Source organism: Rhinolophus sinicus, linkage group LG07, assembly GCF_036562045.2.
Source record: "Rhinolophus sinicus isolate RSC01 linkage group LG07, ASM3656204v1, whole genome shotgun sequence".
Classification (NCBI taxonomy): Eukaryota; Metazoa; Chordata; class Mammalia; order Chiroptera; family Rhinolophidae; genus Rhinolophus; species Rhinolophus sinicus.
In genome coordinates this window covers 7,655,216-7,681,892 of record NC_133757.1, presented here as the reverse complement: position 1 = coordinate 7,681,892, position 26,677 = coordinate 7,655,216, and the positions used below count along the sequence as shown (strand labels likewise).

General features: G+C 47.8%; 1 protein-coding gene across 1 annotated transcript in view; it reads left to right on the top strand.

Moving 5' to 3' along the window:
• The window catches only part of BTBD16 (BTB domain containing 16), a 39,063-nt gene extending 12,590 nt beyond the window's left edge, over nt 1-26,473 (top strand). The window contains exons 6-15 of the mRNA XM_019752891.2: nt 18-132; nt 927-996; nt 2,715-2,845; nt 9,538-9,657; nt 19,857-19,948; nt 20,767-20,849; nt 22,416-22,493; nt 23,602-23,700; nt 25,093-25,281; nt 26,317-26,473. Of these exons, the coding sequence (XP_019608450.2) occupies nt 18-132; nt 927-996; nt 2,715-2,845; nt 9,538-9,657; nt 19,857-19,948; nt 20,767-20,849; nt 22,416-22,493; nt 23,602-23,700; nt 25,093-25,281; nt 26,317-26,385 (1,046 nt within the window). The 3' untranslated portion in view covers nt 26,386-26,473. The remainder of the gene's footprint in view (nt 1-17; nt 133-926; nt 997-2,714; nt 2,846-9,537; nt 9,658-19,856; nt 19,949-20,766; nt 20,850-22,415; nt 22,494-23,601; nt 23,701-25,092; nt 25,282-26,316) is intronic.
• Nucleotides 26,474-26,677: the final 204 nt, after the last annotated feature.

Sequence of the window (26,677 nt, the reverse complement as noted above, 5' to 3'; positions counted from 1 at the left end):
GGATGCTGCCTCCCCAGCCTTTGCAATGGCCCTGAAGAACCTCTACTCGAGCCAAGCGGAGGTGAACTTGGACAACGTGCCAGGAGTGCTGGCTTCTGCTCACACTCTCCAGTTCAGCAGCCTGTTTCAAAGGTGAGGGGACGTGGTGAGGTGCCGGCCAGAGCCAGTCCCAGGAGAAATCAGAAGGGGGTCCCTTGACCCATTTCATGGAATATTCCTCTTCCAGAGGCTAGGGCATCTGAGGTTTCCTTGCACAGAGCACGACTTTGAGTCTGCAAAGGAACCAGGACACTATTTCCCACTAACACATTATCAGCTCACCGCTGAGCCGTCTCTAGCAATATGCTCATTTTAATCAACAATTCTTGACTCACAGGAATGAAATGCACAGGGATGCATTTCTTTTGGGTGTGCAAAGGGACTTCCCAGTAGCGCTCAAACCATGTTTATCAATTTCACCTGTGTCCATCTTTGGCTAAAAACACCTCTCTCCATTTAGGGCACACGCACAAGAACTGGCCATGGGAAGACAAGCGAGCTTTCCCGTCACTGTCAGGGCTCATTGTCCCCACTCGTTTCTGACAGAGCCTTGTTTTTTCTTGTAAATAATGTTTTATTTTTACAAATGTTACACATGGTCACTGTAGATCTTACGGGACATAGAAAAATGCAAAGGTCAGGGTCAAAATTACCCATCAATCCAACTGCCTGTTTTGGAACACAGCCTTTCTCCTGGGCCTTCAGATCCCACTGGCCCACCTGGGCGGGGGGCGAGGGCGGGGTCCCCTGGCCAAATGTCCACATCCCTCAGACGAGGCTCCTTCCCCAGGAAAAGGGCTCTGCCACCATCCTGCTGTTGAATGAGGACCTCTGGGGCAGCCCCCTCTCTGAAAACAGCCTCGGGAATAGCAGTTCTGTCTCTGCAGGTGTGTGACCGTGATGATGGCTGGACTCACACCAAACAACATCAGTAACTTCTACCTGGCCGGCTGCAAGGTGAGAACAGCCTGCCTGGACAGGGCATGTGGCACCTGGGGGACCTGCAAGAGTATCCAGGCTCTGGGGTTTCACTCCCCAGGCCCAGCTCCAAAAATCCTACCTGAAGGCACCAACTAAAGGGTGCCAACATTTTATTTTGCCAAGTGAGCAATTTTGGAAAGCCATTTTGTTTTTTAAAGGATATTTTAACAACCCCAATAGTGGAAAACCTTTGATCTGGGGGTAGAGGGAAACAGCACAGCCTTTCTCACCAAAATAGCAGACTACCTTGCAAGGTATTGTTGGAGTCGAGCACAATTTGTCCCCCTGGCCTCAGTCAGCTTGCCAGGGATGGGATGTAATCAAACTCTCAGAAAACTGAGACCCAAGTCGGGGAGCAACCAGGCCAGGGTGACGCAGCATCTGTGGTTGTGCTGGGTCTGAACCACAGGCCTCCTGATTCTAGCCTTTTCCTGTGAAGCCACCATTGACGTGGGTGGACACTCATAGTGAAAAAGACACATTTGACTGTGGTGTTTGGTTCATGCACAATCAGCATATCACGGAGCTATTATAACAGCATCTAAGGATGTTTTAAATTCCTGTTTTGTCAAAGATAACTGTGGGGACACAGCCAGGAGTGCAGTTTCCAGGCTCTCGGCCTCACATGGAAAGGGGCTGGCTCGGGTAGTAAATGGCCATCAACTGTGATTGGGTGGCCATCAGCTGTGGCTAGTTGGCCATCAGCTGTTACCAGTGAGCTATTGGCTGCTAATATAACTGCCGTGGCTACGCTAGCAGAAAATGGGGGCTAGCAAGAAGATGGTGGCTGAGCCTGCAAGCGCAGTTTGCTGTTAGCAGGGCGGAGTGCGGCTAGCAAGTGAGGTTGGTTGGCTGGTAGAAAAGCAGACGGCAGGTTGCAGATCGTGTGGCTCCTGCTTCCTGTGTCTCCAACCCAGCCGCCAGCGAGACTATAGTGGTGTGACTCCCCTACCTATGGCTCCGTGGGTGTTCCTTTTTGGCATCACCATGTCCTGCGTTCTTATGTGAGGAGCGGGAGCTGAGACCCCGCTTGACACCTGTACAACAATAACTTGTTGTCCTCACCGTTGCTGCACTGGTCATTAGAAAGTCACTCCGCAAGTGGCGTCTTTGCTTTCCGGTCAGCATTTCTCAGCTCCTATTTCGCTTGGTAAGGATTGTAGCCCCGAGGACTTGCAAAGTGTCCTAAGACCTTCCCAAGGTCCCTGGCCCCCAGGAGACTGTTTCCACTTTCTCTGAACTTCCATTTTGGGGGATGTGCCCCATACTAGCCACAGAACTCCACGTGGGGTGCACCCCGTGGGACGTCCCATGATGAGTCACTGATTTTAGTCCATAGATTTTAGCATGTAAGCCCTGTGGACAGACCACGGGTTTGCACCAGGCTCTGCCACTTACTTGTGTGACCACAGGAAAGGGCAGGAATCTTGGAGCCTCAGTTTCACCATGAGGAAACTAGGGACATAATGAACTGATCTCACAGGGTTGTACAGAGTAATGATTTAAATCAACCGAATGTATGTCTTGAACATAACAAAAAATGTTATCTGCTGCAGTTTATGTATTTTGGAGAAAAGTTTTGAGCCCGACAGCATGAAACTCCTGAGAGCACGCTTGTAGTCTTGTAGCTGTCCAGCAGAGGGCGCTGAGAGTTCAGGGATTCCTTTATCAATTGGCTTTTCTTGCCTTCTTAGTACAAGGCCCAGCAGCTCACCACCGCCTGTGAGAAGTGGCTGGACATGAACTTGGTTCCTCTGATGGGGACGCAGATCAGCCTCCGGAAAATCCCTATGGAGCTACTCCACAAAGTGCTGAAGTCCCCCAGGTCAGAGCTGCTTCTGGGGTGTGAGTGCCTGTTTTGTGCTGAGTAGAGGACGAGGTTGCAGGCCCTGGGTGGGTCTCGGGGAGCTGGGCTGGTGTGGGGAAGGGAGGTGCTCCAGTGGGTGCAGCACCCACATCCCTGCTGGACACGCCCAGTGTACAGCATTTCCTCCACCCCAAACTGCCTGCTCTCCTGGACAGCTAGGCCTGGAGTGGGGGCCACAAGTGGGGTACTGCGCATGGGATGGGGAGGGAGCACCCCCATTCATCGGGGTAAGGACCCGCTGGGTGGCCGCTAGCTCATTACCCACCTGGTAATTAATTAAATAGTTGCCTAAGTAATTTAAAAAAAACATCCTGCCAACATTAATGTGTATTCATTGTGGGAAATTTGGGAAACAGGGAAAAGCAAAAAACAGGAAAATAAAAGCTGTCATCCTAAATCAGTGTCTATCTCCAGCCCTAACTCCTCCCCTGAACAGCTCTGGACCCAGACATTCATCTGTCTGTATGACCTCTCTGACAATGAAGGCCAAGACCCAACTCTCGGTGCCCCGGCCCTACTACTGCCCCCCACTCCCAGGATGCCTTGGCCAGCTGCTCAAGTTAGCAGCTTGGGAGTCCTCTGGACACCACTTGGCCCTCACTCCCCAAGTGCAGTGAGTTCTACTTCCAGACCGAGCGGGTCACTATAGGCCTCTCTCTACAGGCGCCAGCTGGAGGCCAACCCTCCATGTCTGTTGTCTAGACCACTGCAGGCACCTCTAACTCAGGGTCTTGCGCTTGCTTTTGGCCACCTGTTAATCAGCCTTTGGCACTGCTGGTCTGGCACCTCTTCCTCCATTTCACACGCCATGGGGCAGCCGCAGGGGTCTTCCTGAGACCCCTGCCCTGCCAGTTCCTTGCCGCCCCCAGGGCCTCTGCTCGCCCCTTCCCACCTGAAATGCCTGCCCCTGGCCGGCTGGCTCTTTCTCATCCTTTGAATAATTCATGGAAACCTCTCTGATGCTTTGCTTTTTAGGTTAGTTCCAATGTTTAACAATATAAATACTGATGATAAATTAAATTCCTAGAAGTGAAGTTACTAAGTCAAAGGAATTTATTTGTTTCTATCAGTGTTTTAAGAAACGTTTTACTCAAAAATAATTTCATACAAATAAAAATGACAGGAATAGGACAAAGAATATCTATATACCTTTACCCTGCTTTGTTCAATCTCTGCCCTGTTTGCTTTATGATTTGCATCTGTATGTGTATCTACATACACATATATTTTCCCCCTGAACCCTCTGAGGGCAGGTAGCGTGCACCATGTTCCCTTACCCCTCAAGGCTTCAGTGTTTATTTCCTAATAAAAAGAACACTTTAAAATATAATCACAAAGCAGTTCATTAACTTCAGGAAGTTTAACATTGGTGTAATCCCGTAACATCATGAACCCAATATTGTCCTTTATAGTATTTTCCCCCCTCCAATTTAAGGTCACGTATTGCCTTTCTCTGCCATGTCTCGTTGGAAGTCTTTGAAAGATTTTTGATGCCCTCTGCCAAGTTACCCAGATTCCCTTTGGGTGGCTTTCAAAAGTGAAAACTAAATTAATTTTACCAAACATGGTAGTGGTATATTAGAAAATAAGTGTTTACTCATGCTTATGTGGTGGAAAGCATTCTGACTTCAGAAATTAGATCTGGAAAGACGTATTCCCCTGTTGGATCGAATTGACTAAGTAGCTTGCAGTGCCCTCACAGTACGGAGAAATGAAGTTGGTACAGCGTTCGGTGTCGAGGGAGACTGTAGTATTTAAGAAGACATCAGGGACCCAGGTCCCAGGAGCAGCCCCAGGGCTCTGGGTGGGCTGCCAGGCCATTCTGCCTGCTCCTGCTGCTTTCCCCCTCAAGTCCCCTCTCCCACCCTCCAGGGGAACAAAGGTTACACAACTGGGGAAGAGAAGATAAACATGGCATCCCTTAGACTTTGCGTCACACTGCCCCTCCCTTGGAAAGACTGAGCTGCCCCACCCTGGTAGCATTTAACCAAGAAAGGGGAAAAAATATCTGACCGCAACCAGAACGCTGGTGATGGCAGAGGTTTTAGAAAACATATGCTGGGCAGGAAAAGAAATCAAGAACATTGTGTCAAACGTCTAGACTCACAGTGTGGGGAAACATGACTGATGTGGAAACTGGGTCCAGCTCCTCCAGCCCCTCCCCAGGAGCTGTCTGCACAGACCGTCCAGGACTCTCCTGGTGCAAGGGGGGAAGGGCCCTGCTTGACCGGCACGTCGTCAGCCCACGTGCCCTGGAGTGACCAGAACAACAGCTCCCTGACTCACAGCTTCCAACGTGTTCTCTCCTCACCCAGTTGATGTCCAGGGGCCACCTGCTTTAAAGCTGGAGGGAGGTAGGAAGCAGAAGGCACAGGAGAAGTGGGCTCAGGCCACACTCAGTGCCCGGTAAGAGTGTTTCAAATTTACCCAGGCTTGAGCTCCGTGGCTCACACGTAAGTCAGAATGGACCTTTGGACAAGTTAACTTCTATCGACCTCTTTTGGGTATGTGTTGTGCTACGTACACTGTCCTTTTGAGTCCCCACAACCCCATGCAGTAGGTAAAATTATTGTCCATAAGATAAGAGGGACAATAAAGGGCCGGGCAGGGCTCCAACCCAGGCTCCCACCCTCATCGATGGACCATCTCTTCGCTTATTGCAGAGACTGAGATTTCCCAGCAACTAGAACTCAACCAAAACTCAGCCAGAATGGGGGTGTCCTGGGAAGTCACGTGGCCCCAGAGCGGCTGTGTGGAAATGCCACCGCCTCCCAGGTCAAGGATGGAGTGTCCTTCTGCCCCACTTAGCGTAGACTGCGGCCCCCCACTTTGTGGCCGTGGTAGGTGGGTCTCTAAGCCTTGTTGAACAACATCCATCTGTCAGCAGATGCTTCGGCTTCTGGGCCATTCCCCTTCCCCTTCTAAAGTCCCTTTGATCTCATCTTCTTTTGGGTTTTGCTTTCCAACTTGTAAACAACCTGATGTAAAATACACACAGTTTTCCTCTCCCCCTGGCCCCTGGTTTTCATTTATTTGCCCGGGTCCTTTGGTTTTCAGTTAACTTTCTTCTTAGAGGTCGCCACTAGGTTACCCTGTTCTAACTCTAATATTATGAAAGCTTCATTCCAAGTTCTGTTTTTCTGGAAGTGATCTCCTTGCAGACCTAGGAGGGTGGAGAACACAGAGGACAGGCTAGTTCCTATCCTGCCCGAAAGTCTGCCTTGCAACCAGAAGGAAGTGCATCCCTCTGTGTGTCCACCTCTCCTGTCTGTGACATAAGGAGACCTGAGGGCTCGGGAATTCCCTAAGAAAAGCCAGCCCTGTTTTCCATGACGTGCCTGTCCCACAGCTTGTCCACCAGCATCTGGAACACCATTGGCCATCCCTCAGGCGTAATAACACTTGAAGCTATTGCCTCTCTAGCTAATAACAACACCTACCACTTATTAGGCACTTGTGGTGTACAGCACACTCTGAGTGGGTCATCGGGTCTGATTCCTACAGCAATCCAGGATGGGGGGGTCTGTTACCTGCGTTTTGACCTGTGCAATGGAGGTGACAGGAAATAAGGGACTGGCCCAAGCTTCTCACACGCAGCATGACAGTTGGGATTTGCATCCAGGTCTGAGTGGCCCCACAACACATGCTTATTACCAGCCCGCTGGTATGCTCTGCTCCAGGACTTTTTTTTCCTGATTGATGGTCAAGATCAACAAAGATATCGATGTTCAAATTTTTTATTGGAAAAAAATGACAAAGGTAGGCGGATAATAGAAAACCCAGTTGGACCCACCTCCCAAATGAACAAATGATAACATTTTGTCATAAGTTAAGCAATGAAACATCACCAACAAAGCAAAAGTCATCCCTGTCCCCACCAACCCTATTCCCCTTCCTTCTTCCTGGCCTCCCTCCCTAAAGAGAAACCACTGTTACAGACGTACGTGAACCCAATCTATGGGATTATATTCTTACTACACACGAGTCCGTACATAACGTGTCATATTGTTTTGCAAAGGTGTAAACTTCAAATACAAGTTCTCACAGTGATTGTAATATTCTACAACTTACTTTATGCACTAACATCACGCGATGTGTTCTCTCTGTGTTGATACTTACATCTCATTAGCATTTTAATTTAATTGTCGTACAGGGTTCCAGTGAAAGAATAGACAGCAATTGCTTTGTTCCTTTCCTAATGGCCTTTTGTTTTATTATGTTGAGGTTCATTGTTTGCTATGACAGTCAGTGCTGCAATGAGTGTCCGTATTCATGTTTTCTTGTTCACGGCTTTCTCAGGGGTCTGTATTCAAAAGGGGGCCTTCATTATCTATGTAGTTTTCTCAAAAAAAAAAAAAAAAGGAAAAAAGAGGATAGTGACTTGTTAAAAGGCATTTTTTTCTTTTAAAGGACAAACACCAGTTCCATCCCAAGGGCTCCCAGCGAGCACCGTAAACGCTCTTGGAATAGCCCGGATGTTCACTTGTTGGAGGGAAGTTTCAGGTCTCTGCGTTCCATCTTGATTAAGGCCATCAGAGCCTTAATGTGTTTGAATGTATTCAGGGTGCTTATTTCATGCACAAACTAATACATTAGAGTATTGATACTTGGCCTAAAGACAAATGGCTTTATTATAACAATTACCCTTCATCATAAAAGTAAAACCAGGACCCTGATTCATGACGCTCCCCGTTACCACCAGCCCCCCACCCCTTGTTGCTCTTAGCCCCTTTGGTAAGGTCTCAAAGAACTTTCTAGACTTGGGGACTTCAAACATGGATTCTGCCCCAGAAGTCACGTTGTTCTCCAGCCCAGCGGTGGTTGAAGTCCTGGCAGAGTTTTTTGTGGGGACATCATAGCAAGTGACTTAGTCTATGACGTCTGCCCTCCTGCCTTACTGTTATTGCCCAGACAGTGACAATTTTGGTCCTGTCTGGCCAGAGTCAAAGCCCATGCATCTGTAGGTGGCCTAAAAACAAGAGGAAAGAGACAGTTCTGCTGTGTCCAGAAATAGCATGAGTGGTGGGTGGGTGCCATCTTCATTGCCCTTTAGAGTCACGCTTTAGCTTGGGTTTCCACCCACCACAACCACTTAAGTGATGGGTGAAGCGGCTGTGATATATTTTGAAGCCAGGGTGCCATCTCCATGGTCAGAGATGGAAAATATCAATGGGTTTAAGAAACACGGAAGTGACCTCTTAGATAATAAGTCTCCAGAGGTTGTTTGAGAAGCTCTTTGGGAAGTGTCCCTACTTTATGGAGCTGACATGGAGAGCCGCAGCTGCTCCCCCACCCCTCGTGTCTTAATGAGAGGCCTCATGCTGCTGCAGGTGACATGTGGGCCAGGACCCAGCCCTGCCATTCGCTGAGCATGTTCCCATGTGCCAGGCACTGTGCTCAGCAATCTGTATGTGTGTGGTCAGCTCGATAATGGTCCCCAAAGATGTCCCCATCCCAACTCCCGGGACCTGTGAATATGCTTGGTTGCATGGCAAAGGGGAATTGAGGTTGCAGATGAAACTGAGGTTACTAATTGGATAACCTCGAGACGGGGAGGTGATCCTGGATTATCAGGTGGGCCCGACATAATCACAAGGGTCCTTCAATGTGGAAGAGGGAGGGGAAGAGTCAGAACCACAGAGAGATTTGAAGATGCTGTGCTTCCGGCCACAGACTGCAGGTGGCCTCTAGAAGCTGGGAAAGGCGAGGAAATGACGCTCTGCATGAGCCTCCACAAGGAAAGCAGCCCTGTCCACACCTTGCTCTTAGCCCAGGAAGCTCCATTTTGTACTTCTGACCTTCAAACTATAAGATAATTAATCTGTGTACGTTTAAGCTGCTGGGTTCATGGCAGTTTGTTACAGCTGCAATAGGAGACTCATGCAAAGAGTCCCCTCAGGTCACCTTCACCACTGTCCTCCGAGGAGCTGCTGTCATCACTATGTCATAGACGAGGGAGTGGCAGCTGCAGGGCTGCTAAGCAAGCTGTGGGAAGGTCCACAGACAGTTTGGGGCAGAACTGGCTAATGTGCAGGTCTGACCCCAGAATTGTGTGACGTTGGCTAAGTCATTCATGTTTTGAGCGAGGACTACAATTGACAAGAGAGGCATTCACCTCGGGTGCAAAATTTAAGGAGGCACCAAAAAGCGTCAGTCATAGAGATTAAGTATGTTTTAGTGCATTATTTTAAAATAAAAACGTGAAAAACCATGATGAACAAAATATTATACTTTTAAATAAACATAGGCTCAGACTCAGTTTCCACATCTGTAAAAGTAAGGACTCTCCCAACTTTGCAGGATGGTTTGTGCAATTAAGTAAAGGAATGGTTGCAAACATCTCAGGAAGCCTGTGTCCTAGTCAGAGCTCATTAAATGATGGCCGTTGTTTTCTGGCAGCGCGGTGGGTGGTAGAAAGCACAGGCTCCAACACGAGGCTGCGGGGGTTCAAGTCCCAGCTCTGCCAGTTACCAGCCAAGTGACCTTGAGCAAGTCATTTTGTGTCTCTTTGCCTGAGGCTACCTACAGACTCAGGAGTGGTGTCGCGTCATTCCTAAACTCACTTTTGACCTTTTTTACTTTTATTTTTTTACAACAGTATAGTCTTTTGCTAGTCCTAAAATGTTCTCTCAATCTTTTATTTTGACCAGGTTGTTTACTTTCAGCGAGTTTCACCTTGTGAAAACACTACTTTTGTGGGTCTACTTGCAACTAAACCACAGAATTCAGACAATTCCGACGTATGAAACCGTGATGGCATTTTTTCACAGGTAACTTAGTGTTGATGGATGAAATGTACGTACACTGTTTTTCTGCTTGTAATATCGGGCTGGGGTGGAAGAAGCATCGTTGATATTATTTTTCATAGCATCCGTCAGAGTGTGTAGAATGCAATTTCCTTCATGGGGCCTAAGATTGTGGGATACCTTTGACCCACTAGATTCCTTGAAGAAGTGCATGCTATGCAGGAGTTATGAGAGACTCATGTGCTTCTGAGAACTTGTTCTGTGTCCAAGAAAAGATGTGATGATAAAGGTAATCCTTTTATTCAGGAAAATTACCACACTTCGTATTTAAAACATATCTAAATCAGACCAGGTCATTCTCATTGATAGTTCACTAAATCGCATATGAAATTCTGAGTTTCCTGGACCAATGAAAAAGCATTTAAATGTACAAAGGTTTCATCAAATTATTCTAGTTTTTATCCTCTCGAAACTTACAAATTCTAAAAGTTGTATATTTCAACATGTAAGTGAAAAATAACAACAGTATAATAATGGGTACTATTTAATTATGCTGACTAAATGCAGTAATTCTGACAAGTACTTTCTATTTGTAATCTCATTTAATCTGCATAATACTCAGGGGCTCGTTTCATTATTCCCATTTTCCAGAAGGAGCAGAGGTAGAGATGAAATATCTTGTCAGAGGTCATGCGCGTGATAAAGGGTGGATCCTGACTTGAACCCAGACACGCCAAATCCCAAGATGCTTTGCGGCCCATTCCTAGAACAGCAGAATGGATTCCTCTCTGGTGCCGTTCCAGCTATTTCAGTAGCAGTTCCCTGGGCACAGTGTTCAGAAAGATCCTGAGGCTGACTCTAGAGTCAGCGTTGCTTTTAGCTAATTACTTCTAATATTGCCTTGCAGTGCATTTCTTCTCCTCTGTGTGTCCCCCTTTGCCTGTGAGTGCTTTCTGCCTGTTCAAGCAAGAGCACCCCCATTCGTGGTGTCAGCTGTGGCAGCATGGGGCTGGGGAGCAGAGTGGGGGTGAGGGTGAAAGCAATAGTTTTGGGGCTTTATTTTGTGTCTTCTGCGCCTCTACTAAAACTGGGTGAAATATGCTTATGTCATCCAAGCTGGTTGCGGAGGGTGGTGACCCTGACGCCAAGGACAGTCCCAGGTAGTTCCCCGGAAGATGTGCCCTGGACAGGAAGTAACTGGTGACATTTCTTTCATTGTCCAGTCTATGCTTCTGTTCCCCACATCAGCAAGAATGGGGGCTGCCAAGTATGATTCGGTGTGTTCAAGCAAGTCAAGGGGCTCCATTTCTTTTGCGCATGTGAGCTTAGCAGATAAACACATCCTCCACATCTTCATCGGCATATTGGCCTGTTGAAGCCAAGTTTCATTTGCATTGTTCAGAATTGTTTGCATTTTGCTGAAACATCTGTGCACTGCGTTAGCTAAAGAGCCCCTGTTTCTGTCTTGTTATTTGGGGAAAGCGGTATTCAGTGCCAGAGTGATAGGTACTTTACTTAGTTTCTATATAATTTGCTTTGAACCCAAATGTTTTAATCCCTCCCCCCCTACACTTTTAATGACCCAAGAGACACTTTTTCCTATGAGTCATGCACACCAGGAAAAATTGCTATTTGGCTCCAGGTTAGCTGACATACTGGAAACGTCTTAGAACCGGGTGATAGGAAATGAGCTAGGATGTGGGTGATTCATTCGAACTCTGTTTTTAATGTGAGAGAAACAAGTGGCAATGAGAAAGCTCAAGTGTGCGGCCCCCTCCACTGAAAGTAGACCTGGGCTGGGGTCTCAAAGGCTCCCCCCACCCATGGGTATGTCTCACCATCATAGTTTCTCCATTCTTCTTGAACCTACATTAATTCCAATTTGACTCCAAACCTCACCCCTCTGCACAGGGTTTCCCCAAAGCCCCTGATCCTGCTCAGTTTTCCTTGTTGGAAACCATTTGCATGTTTGCAAATCATCTCACTGTCCCAACTTAAGCAATTCTGAAAACATCTTCTACCAGGTCCCCATGTTCAATGACCACAGTGCAGGAGTGAATGCTAATGGCCTGCGAGTCTGCCCTGGCTCCCTCTGTCTTCCCTCCCTCCAGCAAGCTTTGTGTCCCCCGGAGGAAAAAGATGGGGTCCTCTGGGCCTCAGACACTCTTGCCCCTGCAGCCCAGGCTCACTCCCAACTATGAGGACCATGTGGCTCCTTTTTAGGATCGTGGGCGGTCCTCCTCCTGTCCACCTCACTCATTCGCTGGAGAACCGTGGTACCTATAAGGCGCACCCTTGTCAATGGCTGCCACCTCCCAGAGGACGTCCCTGAGTCCCCAGGCTCCTTAGCCTAAGGACCAGCACTGCTGCTTCTGCCTCCCCCACACCGCGGTTTGCTTCCCCTCCTCAGCCTCTCCGACCAGCTCCTTATAAGCCTGTTGGTGCACGTATATGTCCTTCCCCCCCAGGTACGTGTAATAACATATTAAATGATGAGATTCCATCAAACATTTTCAGGTAGCTTGGTTGCCCTCAGAGAAATGGGTCTTACTGTGCGGATGTGAAATTCAGAACATACCACGTCTGTAGCAACTTGAAGTAAGACGGATTGCAGACAGGCTTTTATTGCTTGGTAGTGCCTATTTGGTGCATTCGACTAAGAAGCGTTCTAAAGCTTTCTCTGGGCTCAGTGAGAAACACTGTGTTGGTAGGTTATTGACATTTACCCAGATATGGGAGCGGGCAGTGGTGGCACCCATGCTCCATGTTTGCCATCCCTTCCTGAGAGTCCCGGGGCTGATGGGCAGTGGTGCAGGGCCTTGGATCTGCTGGCCCAGAGGGGCTGGAAGCCTGAAGGCTCGGGCAGCAAGAAGGCACCTCAGCTTCCAGTGGTGGAGGAGGGAGCTCACAGGAAGCCACGGTCAGCCTGGGGCAGAACTGGGTCACCAGGGCAGGTGCTCTGCTTGTACCCTGTTCAGTGAAGCCCAAGGGGTCAGCTACTCTGTGGCCACTGACAGAGACATCCCAGGAGCATTTCAAGGAGGGGCAGAGGAGCTGACCCCATGGGAGAACTGGGGAATGAGAACCGAGGAGATTGCTTCTTTGGCCCAATTTGTAAAGTTGCCTCTATGATGAAATAATTTAAATGATAGGGTAATTTATAAGCTGTCTCCGAGGGAGCAGCAGCCCGAGTGCACATTTTGAGGCTGTAACAATATGGGAACTTCCAAAATGGGACTGTATTTTCCTCATGTGGAGGCAGAGGAACAAGCTGCAGAAATATTAACTGGTCCTTGTGACACACAAGGAATGAGGCTGAGCTGCAGCTGTGGGTGTAGCCCGGCTAGCCCAGCTCTAGAAAGGGTTTAGAGCCTTCATTGAGTCAAATAAAGCAGACGACCCCTTTTCTCAGCTGTCTTAGCAATGTCCGGAAGACAGGCTAGGAGGGAATGACTGAATCCTTGACCCCTCCAACTGTACCAGTGAGTAAAGCCAAGCCTTTTCTACCCTCCCATTTTCTTTTATTCATTGATTTTTTTTTCAATCATTCATTCAACAAATATGTTTTGGACATGTGCTGTGTGCCAAGGACACTGATAGAAAGTTGAAGGGGCAGTTTCTTTACCTGGCCAGGTGTTCAGGGACATCTTCAAGCTGTTTTCATTGTTGTCCAAGTACATTAACATAGGAAGGAAATACATGTGTGTGCATGCACACGCACACGCGCACACGTGCATGCGCACACACACACAGGCACGCGCACACACACACTTATGCACACATGCGCGCACGTGTACACGCACACACGCATGCACATGCACACACACACACACACACACACACACACACACATGCACACCTCGGCACCCACAGCCTGTTTTCCTGGCAATGGTTATTTTAGAAAAGCAAATAGGCTTTCCAGAATTAAAGTTAACATTTCCTTGTAGGAAAAACAAACGAACGAAAAAATGTAAGCAAAGCTTTTGCCTTCGTCCGAAGATGAAATCATCACTTCATTCCACTTAGCCGTCTGCAGAGTCCAGGGAAGTTGTAAAAACTCATCAACTGGGGAAGAGCCACAGGCAGGCAAAATTGTCACTTTTTTAAAAGTACGTTTTGAATCAAATTATGAACCACATGCAGAGAAGTACACAAACCTTAAGTGAATTTCCACAGAGCGCACACTCCTGGCTAAAGAGCACACAGACCAAGAAACAGAACTCGACCAGCCCCCTAACTAGACGTCCTGTCTCCATCACTACCTCTCCCACACGTCCTTTAATTTTGAGATCTCAGGGGTGAGGGCGAGTCCTTAACAGACCTGTCATTCTGGCCCTAGTTGATTTTATTAGTCATTAACTGGGTCCCTCTCAGACACTGCAAAGGTGAGGTACAGCAATGGGCCCATAACCTCCCTGGAAGGAGGTCATGGAAAACAGCCAGCGAAGCCATTTTCCACACAATCCCAGCTTCTAGATTTCCCTGACCTTCTGCAGTGGAGTCTCCCCCTTCCTGTCCTCTGTCCAGATCTGATCCAGCCTTTCTGGAGCTGGCCAAGGACTCCTCCAGGAAGCCTTCCAGGACTTGCACACTGAATGATTTCCTCCTCTCATCTTCTCTTTGCAGAGAGAACAAGAAATGTGCTGGCTGTGTGGGCGCGCACCAGCAAACCCGCCACCACCTTCCCCCAATACCAGGCAAGGGGAGCCACCCCTGGCGCCAGAGCCTGCTGGTGTTTCAGGAGAAACTCTATGGTGCTGTGTGCCCAGGCGGGCAGAGGTCATTGCCTCGTGTGATTGATGAATGGTACTTGCAGGTGTGGCCACAGAGCCAATGAAACTGGGCACCCTGGCATGACAGCCCTGATCTCTTTACCAGAACCTTCGTTTTGAAATATCCTATGAGTCATGGCCGTGAGGACCATTAAATTGTTCTCTCTCTGAGTCACTCCACCAGCCCCATGCAGGGAGGTTGATATATTTAGGGATAGCAAGATTTCTCAATACCTACCTTTCGTGTTTCTTGACCTTACTCGTTTCTTCTCTGGCTCTGACCAGCACTGCCCTCACCTTCCTTTAGCTTGGCTTCCTGGAAACTGAATCTCCCTTTTGCAAGGTCCCTAAATATTGATTCCTATTCCTTACTAACATGGCACTTTCCTCACACGGCTTTTTGGCTTTCCACCCATAGTGGAAAGTTTGGCTTTCCACCCAGAACAATGAGTGGGGACATGGAGGGAGCACATGTGTCTGGATGCAGGAGCCCCTTCTGAAGGGCAGCTCAGTTGTCATCCGGATTCTAGATCCAGTTCTGCCTTTGGGCAAAGGTTAGGACCATCTTCATCTTCATCGTCAGGATGACATCGAACTGGGCCTCAAGAATGTCTTATAGGATGACTTGGCCCAACCAATAAGCAGGGCAAAAGCAGATAGGACCCTAGGCGCGTGGGAAAATCAGCATAGCATAGCCTGGTCTGTGTGCACACATGTGCGTGTGCACACACGTGTGCATGCACCAGGGCTGGAACTGCTGGCATTCCTAGATGATAAACTGGGCGAGTGGAGGGATCGGATGGCAGGACTGAGGCTGTTGCATTGGCAGGGACCCACCCATTCATACAATTAATCACTCCACATATTGCAAGCTGAATGAGTGCCAGGCACTGTAAGAGGTGCTGAGACTACAAGAGGGAAAAAAACAAAAACAGACACAAACCCCCATCTTCGTGGAGTTTACAATCTAGGCAGCAGAGATAAACAATACATTAAATAAATGTATTAGAAGATGGCAGCCCCAGGTCTGAGTGCAGCTCTGCCGTTTATTGGCTGTAAGACTTTGGGTGAGACCTAGCCTTCCTGCACGGAGGTTAACAATACCTGCTTGTCAGGACCGATGTATAGGTTTGCTCTGACTCAAAGAGAAGACTGAGCACAGCTCTTGGCGGGAGATACCAAATGGTGGTGACCATTTCCTGGTTCTGGGGTTTCAGCCGGTGCCTGGTTCTTCTGCACTTTTTTTTACGTTTTGTGAAAAGCCATGTTACTTTCTCATTGTGAGTTATTGCCCCAAAGTGTTTTTTTTTTGTTTTTTTTTTAACTTCACCTTAAAATTTAATTTATTATTTCAGATATTTTCACATAAAGTAATTTTTTTAACCTTAACTAGATTTTAACTCTAATTCTTTTTTGTGATGGTAAAATATCTATGACATGAAATGTATCCCTCTAACCACTTTTACGTGTACAGTTCAGTGGCGTTAGGTGCATTCACACTGTTGTGCAGCCATCACCACCATCCGTTTCCAGAACCTTTTCGTCTTCCTAAATTGAAACGCTGTACCCCTTAAACAATAACTCCCCATTCCCCTGCCCCCCGTCCCCCCATCCCCTGACAGCCACTGTTTTACTTTTTGTCTCTATGAATTTGATTATGTTGGGTACTTCAGATAAGTGGAATCACACAGTACTAGTCCTTTTGTGACTGGTTTATTTCACTTAGCATGACGTCCTCAAGGGTCATCCAGGTTGTAGCAGGTGTCAGAATTCCAAAGTGTGTATGGACAAGCCCTGACTTGTGATGGTTTGACTTACGATTTTTCAGTACGATAGGGTGACAGTGTTATGCATTCAGTAGAAACTTTACTTTGAATTTGGATCTTTTCCCAGACCAATGATACCTCTTGTGACCCTTGGCAGTGGCAGTGAGATGGTTATGCCCCACTGTATGTTAATGTGGGTGTTCTGAGGATGTTTAAGGTGGGCTGGGTGAAGCTGTGATGTTCTATGTGTTAGGGATATTAAATACATTTTCAACTTCCGATGCTTTCAACTTACGATGGGTTTAACTGCATTGTAAGTCAAGGAGCATCTGAATTCTAAGGTTAAAATTTGAACTGCTGGTACCAGCGGGGCTCTGAGCCTGAGATTGGCCAGAAAGGGTAAATGACTCCAACAGATGACAGGATGGAGGAAGTGTAAAGGTTGTGGCTAAGAACAGCTCTAAAATTACAGTCTGTGCCAGTCAGAGGAGACTTGCCCCAGGCGCTGCCTTTTCAGGCGGTCTGTTCTTTTAGAAGGGATTTGTCCCCAGGGCCTTGAGAACAGGACCCAGAGCCAACCTGGGTGTGTCTCTTAATATCAAGGACCTGTGAACTGCCTTCCCTAGAGGGGTCATGCCCCTGGGGTTTCTTGATGAACTTTAGGAGGCAAGGACGGTGGCCTGAATGAAGTCTGTCCCAGAAACGTCAGTGCTGTTTCTGGTGTGTCGTTGCCTCTACTTCAAGTTTCCAGCCTTTGGACTCAGTTGACTCAAGAGTTGCAGCAATAACTTACTTGAATTACCAGTTTACCAGCATGTATTTTGGATTTTGAACTTGCTACCCTCTACAATCATGTGAGCCAATTCTTTAAGATAAATCCCTCTTTCTCCCTCTCTCCCGCTTTCCCTCTCTCGCTGTTTCTCTCTTGCTCTCGCTCTCTCATTAAATATATATATATGTAAAAAAAAAAAAAAAAAAAAAAAAAAGTCAGTGCTAAGCCCAAAGAGGTCTTTGCACAGACAGAGCTCAGGGACCGGGACAGCTGTGCCAGCCTTGGATGACATCGACATAGCCATGTAGAGCAGGCCCCCCACTTAGCAGCCAGCCTGCTTCCACTTCATGTGACATTGGGTGAATGCACTCACCGTTCATGCCGCAGGTGTCTGCGCACCCAGACCGTTGAGAGGAGCCAGGTTAGATGGCCAGTGCGCTGGGCTGGGGTCGGCAGGCCTGGGTAGAAGCTGGTTCTATTATATAACGGTTTTCCTCGCTGGGCTACGGCCGGGGTTATACCGCTTGGTTCAAGGGGTTGGATCACACCCCTCAGATGCTCTGAGATTTTAGAGAATCAGCAGTGGAGGCTGCCATTTTCTTCCTTTAAGGCGGCCCAGGCTTGGGCAATTCAGAAGGTGGCACTGATAATGAATGCGGCCAAGAGCAATCCCGTGCACGTGACCAGCTTGAGTCTGGGTTGCTTTTCCTGGGCTGTGAGGACGATGGCAGTATGAGGAGGCACTGGGTACCAGCCGCTGTGCCAAGTACCGCGCATGCACTGTCACCTTTACTGCTCCCACCTGCTCGGGGAGGCGCGCGTGGCTATTGTCCCCCCTTGACGGGGAAGGTTGAAGCTCAGGGAGGCTTGGTCCCATGACTGCCAGCCAGCTGTCCGAGGGCTGGACCCTGGTGTGTAGTTCAGGGATCTGAAGCACGATTGGGCAATGGATGAGCTGACCTGTGTGCATGAGCTGACCCTCCAAGTCTGTGCCCATCAATGCCCCTTCCCTGTGGCCCAAAGGGATCATAAAGTCCACACCTGTCTCAACAAAGCGCCTCCTGAATCCTTTGGGAGAGGAGGTCCTAGCTGATGGTCTTTGGGTCAGAGTCCTTCTCACAGGAGATTCGGTGGCTGTGGTTCCCTCCTGCTCTCAGCAGCTTCCCCACAAACCTGCAGAATTGGTCCCTGGCGACTTCTGGGTTAGAGGGGACGTGCTGTGCTCTGGATTGTCCTTTCCCTTCTGGACTGAAACCGTGTTTAAGTGGCAGCTCCAACAAGCACTCACTGCCCAGGGGCAGCGCCAGGCTGTGGGCGCCCTTGCTAAGGCTACGGGCTCATTCCACAGAGCACTCACCGGGCTGCCGGACTGTGCCAGCTCGGCCCCTTCCTGACTCCACAGCCCAGTCATGCTGCCGCCTAGCGTGTTGCTCCATTAAATGGTGGCAGACAGGCAGGGGAAGATTTGCCCCCAGGTCAGGGAAAGGAGGTAAAAGAGTTATTTATCCAGCTAAGAAATCCGTGTTCTCAGGACGCTAGCCCAGCTCCACCTGCTCTGCAAAATGGAGGGCCAGTTCCAGAATCAATAGCCCTGCACTCCCGAAAAGATCAGCCTTCCTTTATTTATGCCTGATCTGTCCACTCCCGGAGACAAGCACCTAACAAATAATCACTGAATTGAATCAGCTCATTTATCTTTGTGCCCCTCTCCCCCCGCACAGCTCCTCAGCACCCCTAAACCTATCTCTGGGGACCACTGACATGAAGAGGGGTTGGAGAGGTCCAGAAATTCCCAGATCTTATAAAAACAAATGGTCCCTGGGGCAGTTGGAGGGCATCTCCAGCAGAGGCGGGACGTGGGGCCACTGGTGCGTTTAGTCCAGCTGGGACAGGGTGTGATTTGGTCATCACTCTTGATTCATGGAAAAATAATCTGAAAGTGCCCTTGGCTGGTCTCCTACATGATCGGCCTTGAGTGGATGACTTTGTATTTCCAAAGGGACTTGGAAAAATTATCCCCCGCTTTCCCCATATGTGAAAAGTGTCCATTTTATGAAGCAAGCTGTCTCACAGCCAGAGCAGTGGATGTGTGTCTGCGTGTACGTGTCTTCTCGAGGGGACTCTGGTCTTCTCAACCCAGCCCTGACCTTCAACCTTGTGTGAAAATTAACTGGGGCTCAGTATTAACACTAACCGTTGCTGAACCGATCTGTTAAAACCAGTTACCCACGCATCTGACCTTTTTTTCCTTCCGCATTCTACCGGACAGCATTTTTGAAGTGGCCATTTATTCAAATTGGGAATGTATGTTACTTTACAGAGGATTTCAAGATACATTGTCACAAAAAACAAAGGCTCAGCCAGGACTTGAATGCGGGACTTCTGATGCCTCCTCTATATATGCTGCCCTTTGAATAAGTGGCCATTTATTGGCACTTATATAGAGGAGGCATCAGAAGTCCCGCATTCAAGTCCTGGCTGAGCCTTTGTTTTTTTTGTCAGTAAAGTGGAGCCCATGATACTTGCCCCCCTGTCTATCCCAGGGAAGTTTGTGAGACTCAAATGAGACAATGTATCTTGAAATCCTCTATAAAGTAACATACATTCCCATCAGTCGTTTAATGTGTATTTGTTGGGCACCTAATACTTAATCTGTATTTGTATGTGCACTGCTCAGTAGTAGACAGCAAGGGGAATAAAACCATTTGTCTCAATCTCCGGGGTCTGCCTTCACAAAGGTTATCTCAGCCGCTTCCGGCTTCCGTACTCCTCAACCATCCAGAGAGAATCAGGCACCATCTACTAGTCTGGCTGGTGAAACCACTAGTCTCTTTGATGTCTTTCACTAGCCCTAGCTCATTCTAGAAAGGAGTTTTCTGAAGGCCTTTTATTCCTCTTTGTACCTCTGCTAAGCTTCCCCAAGAAGTGTTCCTTTCTGGACCGAAATGCAGGACATAGCTTGATGTCACTTTTCCTTTGCCTGCGTCTCCACGCCATCACCAAAGGTAAGCCCCAGGCAGTGGGAACGCATCCATGGGAAGGCTGTTGGCAACCCACCCCACCGGATGTTTCCAAAGGAATCAGCTGAGATCTGATGTTGTCACTTCTGAGCTGTGTGCTATTGGGAAAGTCACTGCCTAGTATCAGTTTATTTGTCTGTACAATGGGTATAAGCAGATCTTCCATGAAATATGAGGATGGTTGGGAGGGGCTTGTTCATTGTGAAGGAGTACATAGCTGCCAAAGGCTGCACTGTTGCCATCTTACCCTGTGCCCTGCCTCTCAGAGCAGCATTCCTTTAGACTGATTTGGGAGAAAACTCTGGAGCTGTGCTCCAGACTGGAGCTACCCCAACCTCATGCTTTGGGCCCAGGGGAAGGCAGCTGTGACTTGTAAAGAGGAGGGAAATACTGGGGAGCAGGCCACCCAGTGAGATCTTTGTGTCTAAAAGGACGTTTGAGAACGTTTTCAAAACCATTTCCAGTTATCCAGATAAAATGAGTCACTCTAAAACCCAAGAATGAGTGATGGCGCCCGGGCAGTTTTGTCCAAGTTGCTCCTAGACACTCAAAAGATACTGATGATTGGCTCTCAACTCTCCTTCCTTGGGCAGGATTGTGGGGAAGTGGAGTGGGCTGTGGATGCTTTGGGGGAAGTGCCCTATAATTTCCTATTTGGGTTCCACACACATGATTCCCAGGATTCTGGGAAGGCCCTATAATCCTCAGCTTCTGACTTCCTCCTTTTTCTCTCTGTAAATGAGACTTTTGAGATTCTCTTCTGAATAAATCTGTAAAAATGTTCCCTTTGTGTTTCTTCCAAGGCAAGAACCTGGAGGACTTAAGGCACATGAACTTCCTCCCCGACTCCTGGCTGGTCCGGGTGGCAGCTAACCATTACCACGCAGTGAGTCGCCAGCTCAGCAAGGAAACAATTATCAAAATGTATTGCTTTTCTGCCTTTGCTTTTTCTGGAGACGTGTTTTGCATTGGAAACCTCTGGGGCCTTTGAGGTCGAGATACCTGGATCCTGGGCCAGGGGAAGTGGGGGAGCCAAGCCTGGGAAGGGGGGAGGGAGGAGGCCCAGCCTAGGAACCCAGGTGCTTAGAGCATCTCTCCAGTTGACCTGTCGAGTTAGATGGGGTGGGGGCGCTCCAGCCACACCGCCCTCCAAACCGAGTCCCCGACAGATACAATGTCACATGTGCTCATTATTGAAAATTTTCAAAATGCTGAGAAATTGAAAGAAAAGTCATACCCTCAGACCCATCACCCAAAGACAACCACTGCTCACATCTGATTGCATTTTATTGCCTTTCACTCTTTTTTGGAAAAATACACTTAATGAAATGAGATTCCTTATACCATTTCTAATGACTACAAACTCTTCCACCAAAATGGTATCCAAAATGATATACTGTGCCATTCCTGTATTGTAGAAAATTTACAGTGTTTCCAATTAACCATTATAAGTGACTATAGTAAATTTATTTGCATGTAATGGTATTACTTTCTTATAGGAGATTCTCAAGAGCAAAAAATACTGGCCCAAACAGGAATGTGTATTTTTGTTCTTGATTTATATTAACAAGTTTGGGACCAAATTACTTCCCCCGGTAATAATGAATGCACCTCACTTTAGACATGTTTAGCAATGCAGGGCATTTTTAGTTCAGATTACTTCTGTTCATTGAGAAGCAAACAATGGCATCTCACTTTTTAATGTGCATTTCCTTTATTACTGGTAAATAGGAATATTTTTCCATGTGGCATTTCCCCCTTTGTGAATTGTCGGTGCAAACTGTTGTACTTCTTATGTGTTCCCGGTCTTGCATTTTTAGAGATGAAGTAGGGCAGTGTTTGAGTTCTAAAGATTTATGAGTCACTAGTTAAAATTCAATTCAGCTCAACAAATACCTATTGTTATGTGCAAACCACAGTAGATAAAGACTCCATGAATCGTGCTTCTCTAAAACATAACTCAGAACCTCGCTCCAACAGGGCAAAGGAGGGAAGGGGTGACGGAGAGAGAGGACAGTCTCCGGGGCTGGACGCCTCAGGAAGTCCCCCAACGCCCTCTTCATGTCCCTCTGACCCTGCCCACCTCCTTCCTTTTGCCCCAGTTGCCAAGGTCATCGTGGTGAAATCCGCTCCCTCCCTGCCCCAGCCCACGTGGTGGGTGGGGCCATTTTCACTCTTGACCTTAGGGCTGTGATCCCTCTCTGCCCACTGATCAGGCTACTTCCTCAGTGAGAGGCCTCGGGCAGTTTTCTTGTCCTCATTTCTGCATCCCCTGAAAGCCATGAGCACAGCACCAGGCACCAAATGGGTTTTGAATCCGCACTGCAGACTGGCTGAATGGCCGGATGTACGGTTCAGAGATAGAACTGTCTTTCGAGCACAGTGGGGATGTGAAGGTGATGCTGGGGGAGGAGCAAGCTGATGGTAAGCTGTGTGTGTGTTTCTCTTTCAGCTGGAGAGTGGGGGTGACATGGTCCATGTGACAGATCTCAGCACCCAGGCGATGAGATTCGGGCTGCTCTTTGCCCAGGTACTGACTGCTGGGCCTCAGCAAGGGGAAGCACTGCCCCCTCCTGTGGTTGGCTAAGGGCCTTTGTAGGATCACTACTTACCTCTGGGAGGAAGGCCAGGGCAGAAGAGGAAGTCATAACCGTCTCTCCTGCGTGCTCCCACCATCTAGGAAATAAGATTCTCAAGACAGGGCCCTGGGACAGTCCATTCAGAAACCCGATGTGCATGTCCAAAGTTTCCCCGGAAGTATGAGTGTCTGTCCCGGTTTTCCAGTGATGAAAGCGTTTCCCTGGGTTGCTTCCCGTTCTAAAACCAGGAAAGCCTGGGCATACGGGGGTGAGTGGATCATCCTTGTCCCTGCAAACATCGAGAGATGCAACTGCTCGGTGAGAGGAACCACTCCAAGCTAGGATTTAATGTTAGGAAGGTGAACCTATTCTGGGCGGCTGTTTGATGGGCCCCAGAATCAAAGCCATAGTGGGTGGGGAGCACAGCTGCAAGGCATCTGGTTACCTTGCAGGGGAGCGTCTGGGAAGCGGCTGCCTTCAGATTCCCTGTGATGGGCATAATTCTCCAAGAAATGGCTGTCCTCCTTTAACTTCTTTAAAGCCACCCCAATAGTGATTTAAAAAGAATTCATATCTTAGGGACTTTGGGCCCTGAATCTATCATCAGAGACGCTGCTCTGGGTCAGGCCTGGGTGGGCTGCGTCCAGCCCCTTGCTTGCAGAGACCTGCCCAGTGGACAGACTGCAGACGAGAGGGGCCAGGACACCTTGCAATACCATCAGTATGGAGTGTCTGTTAGACCCATCAGATTGGAACAAAATGCTTTGTTTCAAAGGTCTGTAGACCACAGGTCATCAAAGCGCATGCCTAATTCATTCTTTTCCCCACTAAAGCACATGCAGAGTAAGCAGTATCGTCACTGAGTGCTTACCTGTAGGACTTGTGAAGTCACTACAGTTTGGCTTTTCCTATGCTTCCTAGGCTAAAATTGTTTTCAAATCAGTTGTCAAATTAGTCACTTTTGTTGTTATAGCTAGAATTTGTTTTGCTCTGTCCTCTTGCCTTTGAATGCTGAAGATTTCCCCCCGGTCACTTTGTTGTTTATCTTTCCCAATTTAGGAATATACAAGTCATTCAGAAGTGATTGCTGTATATGGATTCTTCTTTGAGATAAAAGGAATAAAAAATGATACTACCTCTTATAGTTTCTACATGCAGGTAAGAAGGACAGAGCACAGGAAAGGTGTGTCTCTGAAACAGCCTTTTAGGTTCAGAGTCAATTCATATGAAATTAATAATTGATTCATCATTAGTTAATAACTAATATGGAATGTGTCGTAAGCCTGGTGCTAACGATGTTCATAGATGTGATGTCGTTTGATTTCTGCAACCACCTTGTGCGGTTATTGTTAGCCCATTTAACAGATGAGGAGCTCAAAATGACTGTTACTCTTCATGTTCACGTAGCCTCGATTGGCAAAGCCAGGGTTAAATTCTAGACCCTGACTCCATATTTGAGGCTCAATTCAGCTTCAGTTCCCATATGATAGGTGATGCTTTACAGATGGTCATTCTTCCATGGAGGTAACAGGTAGTGCTCCAGGGGAGAGAGGGAACAATCTTATTTAGAGTGGCAAAGCAGGGCAGTGGACAGGACACGAGAGAGGTTAGTGGGGGGTCGGGGGGCATGAATGGCTCCGCCTCAGTGCTCCTGCTGGACTTTTAGGAGAGGCAGGAGAGTGCTGCGTTTAAGAGCAGAGTCTGAAGTCAAACTTCCCGGCAAACCATCTGACCTTGTCAAGCCCATGAACTTCCTTATGTTCAGTTTTCTGACCTTTATGACAGAGAAGGAAATAGGACCTACCTCCTGGGTTGTTAGGAGTATTAATGTGTTGATTTGTGCAAAAGGCTTGGAACAGGGCCTGACACGTAAAACACTCTATGATGATGATGACGTCGACAGCGGTGAGGGACCCCTACGTCCCACTTAGGATGTGCGTTATAAGTCTTAAGACTTCAGGCTCCTTGAGACATCCTATCTTATTAATTTCTTACTATTACCGCCAATCACAGAACCTAAAACACGGGGAAGGTATGTTTGTATCCTAAATGGATAAATGAATAAATGCGTGAGAGAAGAGACCTTTAGTCCTAGCTTTGGCACTACATCATTATGTGCCCTTGAGCAAGTCACGTCTCTTCCTTGGGTCAGTTCTTGGTCTTCAGTGACTCAAGCATTTCCCTACATCATGGATTTTACTGGATGGAAGAGATGAATTATGTAACGATATCAGTAGACATACTCATATGAATATTATGTTTGGTATTAACATTCTGGCAGTGATAGGGAAGACCTTCCACTTTAATAAGCTTGACTTAATAGTGCTTCTCTGGGTTGGCCAAACCCCAGTCCATTGGCCAGTGGTTTGCTTATGGTCAAGGCTCAACTGCCAACTGACTCAGCAGCAGCAGCACTCAGGAAATGGGGCCCCTGGGGAAGTGCTCTCCATACACATTATATAGGAGGGTCAGTGTGTCAGGAACCAGGTTTTAGTAACTCTGGGTCACCACAGTGTCAGTGCCGCCTAAGGGGAATCACCCGCCTTGCAGAGAAAAAGGCACACAGACGTGGAATGTCCCTCCTCGCTGTGCGAGCATGGCGTCGTTAGCCTGAGACCAGAACGCTTGGTCAAGTACGAGATCTCAGCCCAGACCCTAGTGGACGGCAAGTGGCAGGAGTTCCGGACAAACGAAGTCACACAGAAGTTTCGATTCATTAAGCCATCCTGCAAAAGCCAGGTGAGTGTTTCTCTTTTTTATTTTGTTTTCTCTCTTTCTCTCCTGTACCCTTGTTTGGGGAGCACTGGGTTCATATCTCTGGTGACCTATGGGAGAAACTTACTCAGTTGCTCAAGGATTATCACAGTTCCAAATAATGCTAAAGAGAAACATCCTAGAATGGAAAGCTAGAGATACTGAAAAATGTAACCCAACTCAGACTGCCTGATGTAGGTCACACCAGATCCAGATGTGACCAGGGTGTTTTTCTGGAGGAGGGAAGGTTTGGTGGAGTGTATTTGCTGCCATCAGCTCCACCCTTGCCTGCATCACCTGTCACTTTTACCGAAATCCACAGCCCAACTCAATCCACAGCTGCCTCTGTGGGCCATGCCAGCATCCAGGCAGATTTGGTACCTGGCCTGGCTCCTGATGGCTGCCATCCAGAAGTTGCCAGAGAACCTGTCTGTAGTCCTAGGAGGAACTGTGGGTTGGGAATTCTAGGAGGTCCAGGGCCTCCCATCCTGCCCTATGAGGAATGGGACTTGGCCTTCAATGAGAGAGTAATTCTCGTTGCTCATCAGAATTCACCTGACACTTTGGCAAGTCCCCAGGTCTGCCCGCCACCCAGATGAAACCAGATTATTTCGTGGTGGGCCGAGGTGTCAGTATTTTTTTAAAACTTCCCAAGTTGTTCTCTATGATGTTAGAAATCAGAATAGCAATTTCCTTTGTGGAGGTAGGAGTGAGGAAGGCTAGGATATTGACCAGGAGGGGAATTCTGAGACACCGGAAATGCTCTTTTTCATGACCAGGGTGGTGGTGACACAGGAGTGCTTACTTATGAAAATTCATCAGACTGTACCCTAAAGTTTTATGTACTTTATTGTATTGAAGTGTTTTTATTTTAAAGACCTTCCCTGGTTGATTCTAATATGCAGCTAGAACCGAGAACAAACACCCTATACAATTGTTAGGTCTCCCTCTTCCCCATTCCAGAGTGCAATTGTGTCTATCCTGAAAGTCCCTTTTGCTTTATTTTATTTCAACTTTTAGGTTTTGAAAATCCAAACTGTGGGAATCCCAATCTATGTAAGTTTTTCATTCATCTTCCCAGGATCTTGACAATTTCCAGAAGGATCTATGGAATATTTTTTCTTCCACCAGTCTGCATGAAAGAAAATAAAATAGCATTAAAGGGATTACTCAAGTATTCAGCGGACTTTCCTACTTAACAGTGGTCTCCTTACAGCTTTTGCCCACTGTCTTCGTCCATTTGGGACTGAGCTACTGGGTAGCACATGAACAACAGAAATCTCTAACATAATTCTGGAGGCTGGAAGTCCAAGGTGCCAGCAGACCCCGTGTGGTGTCTGATGAAGGCCCACTGCTGGGTTTATAGACAGCCGTCTTCTTG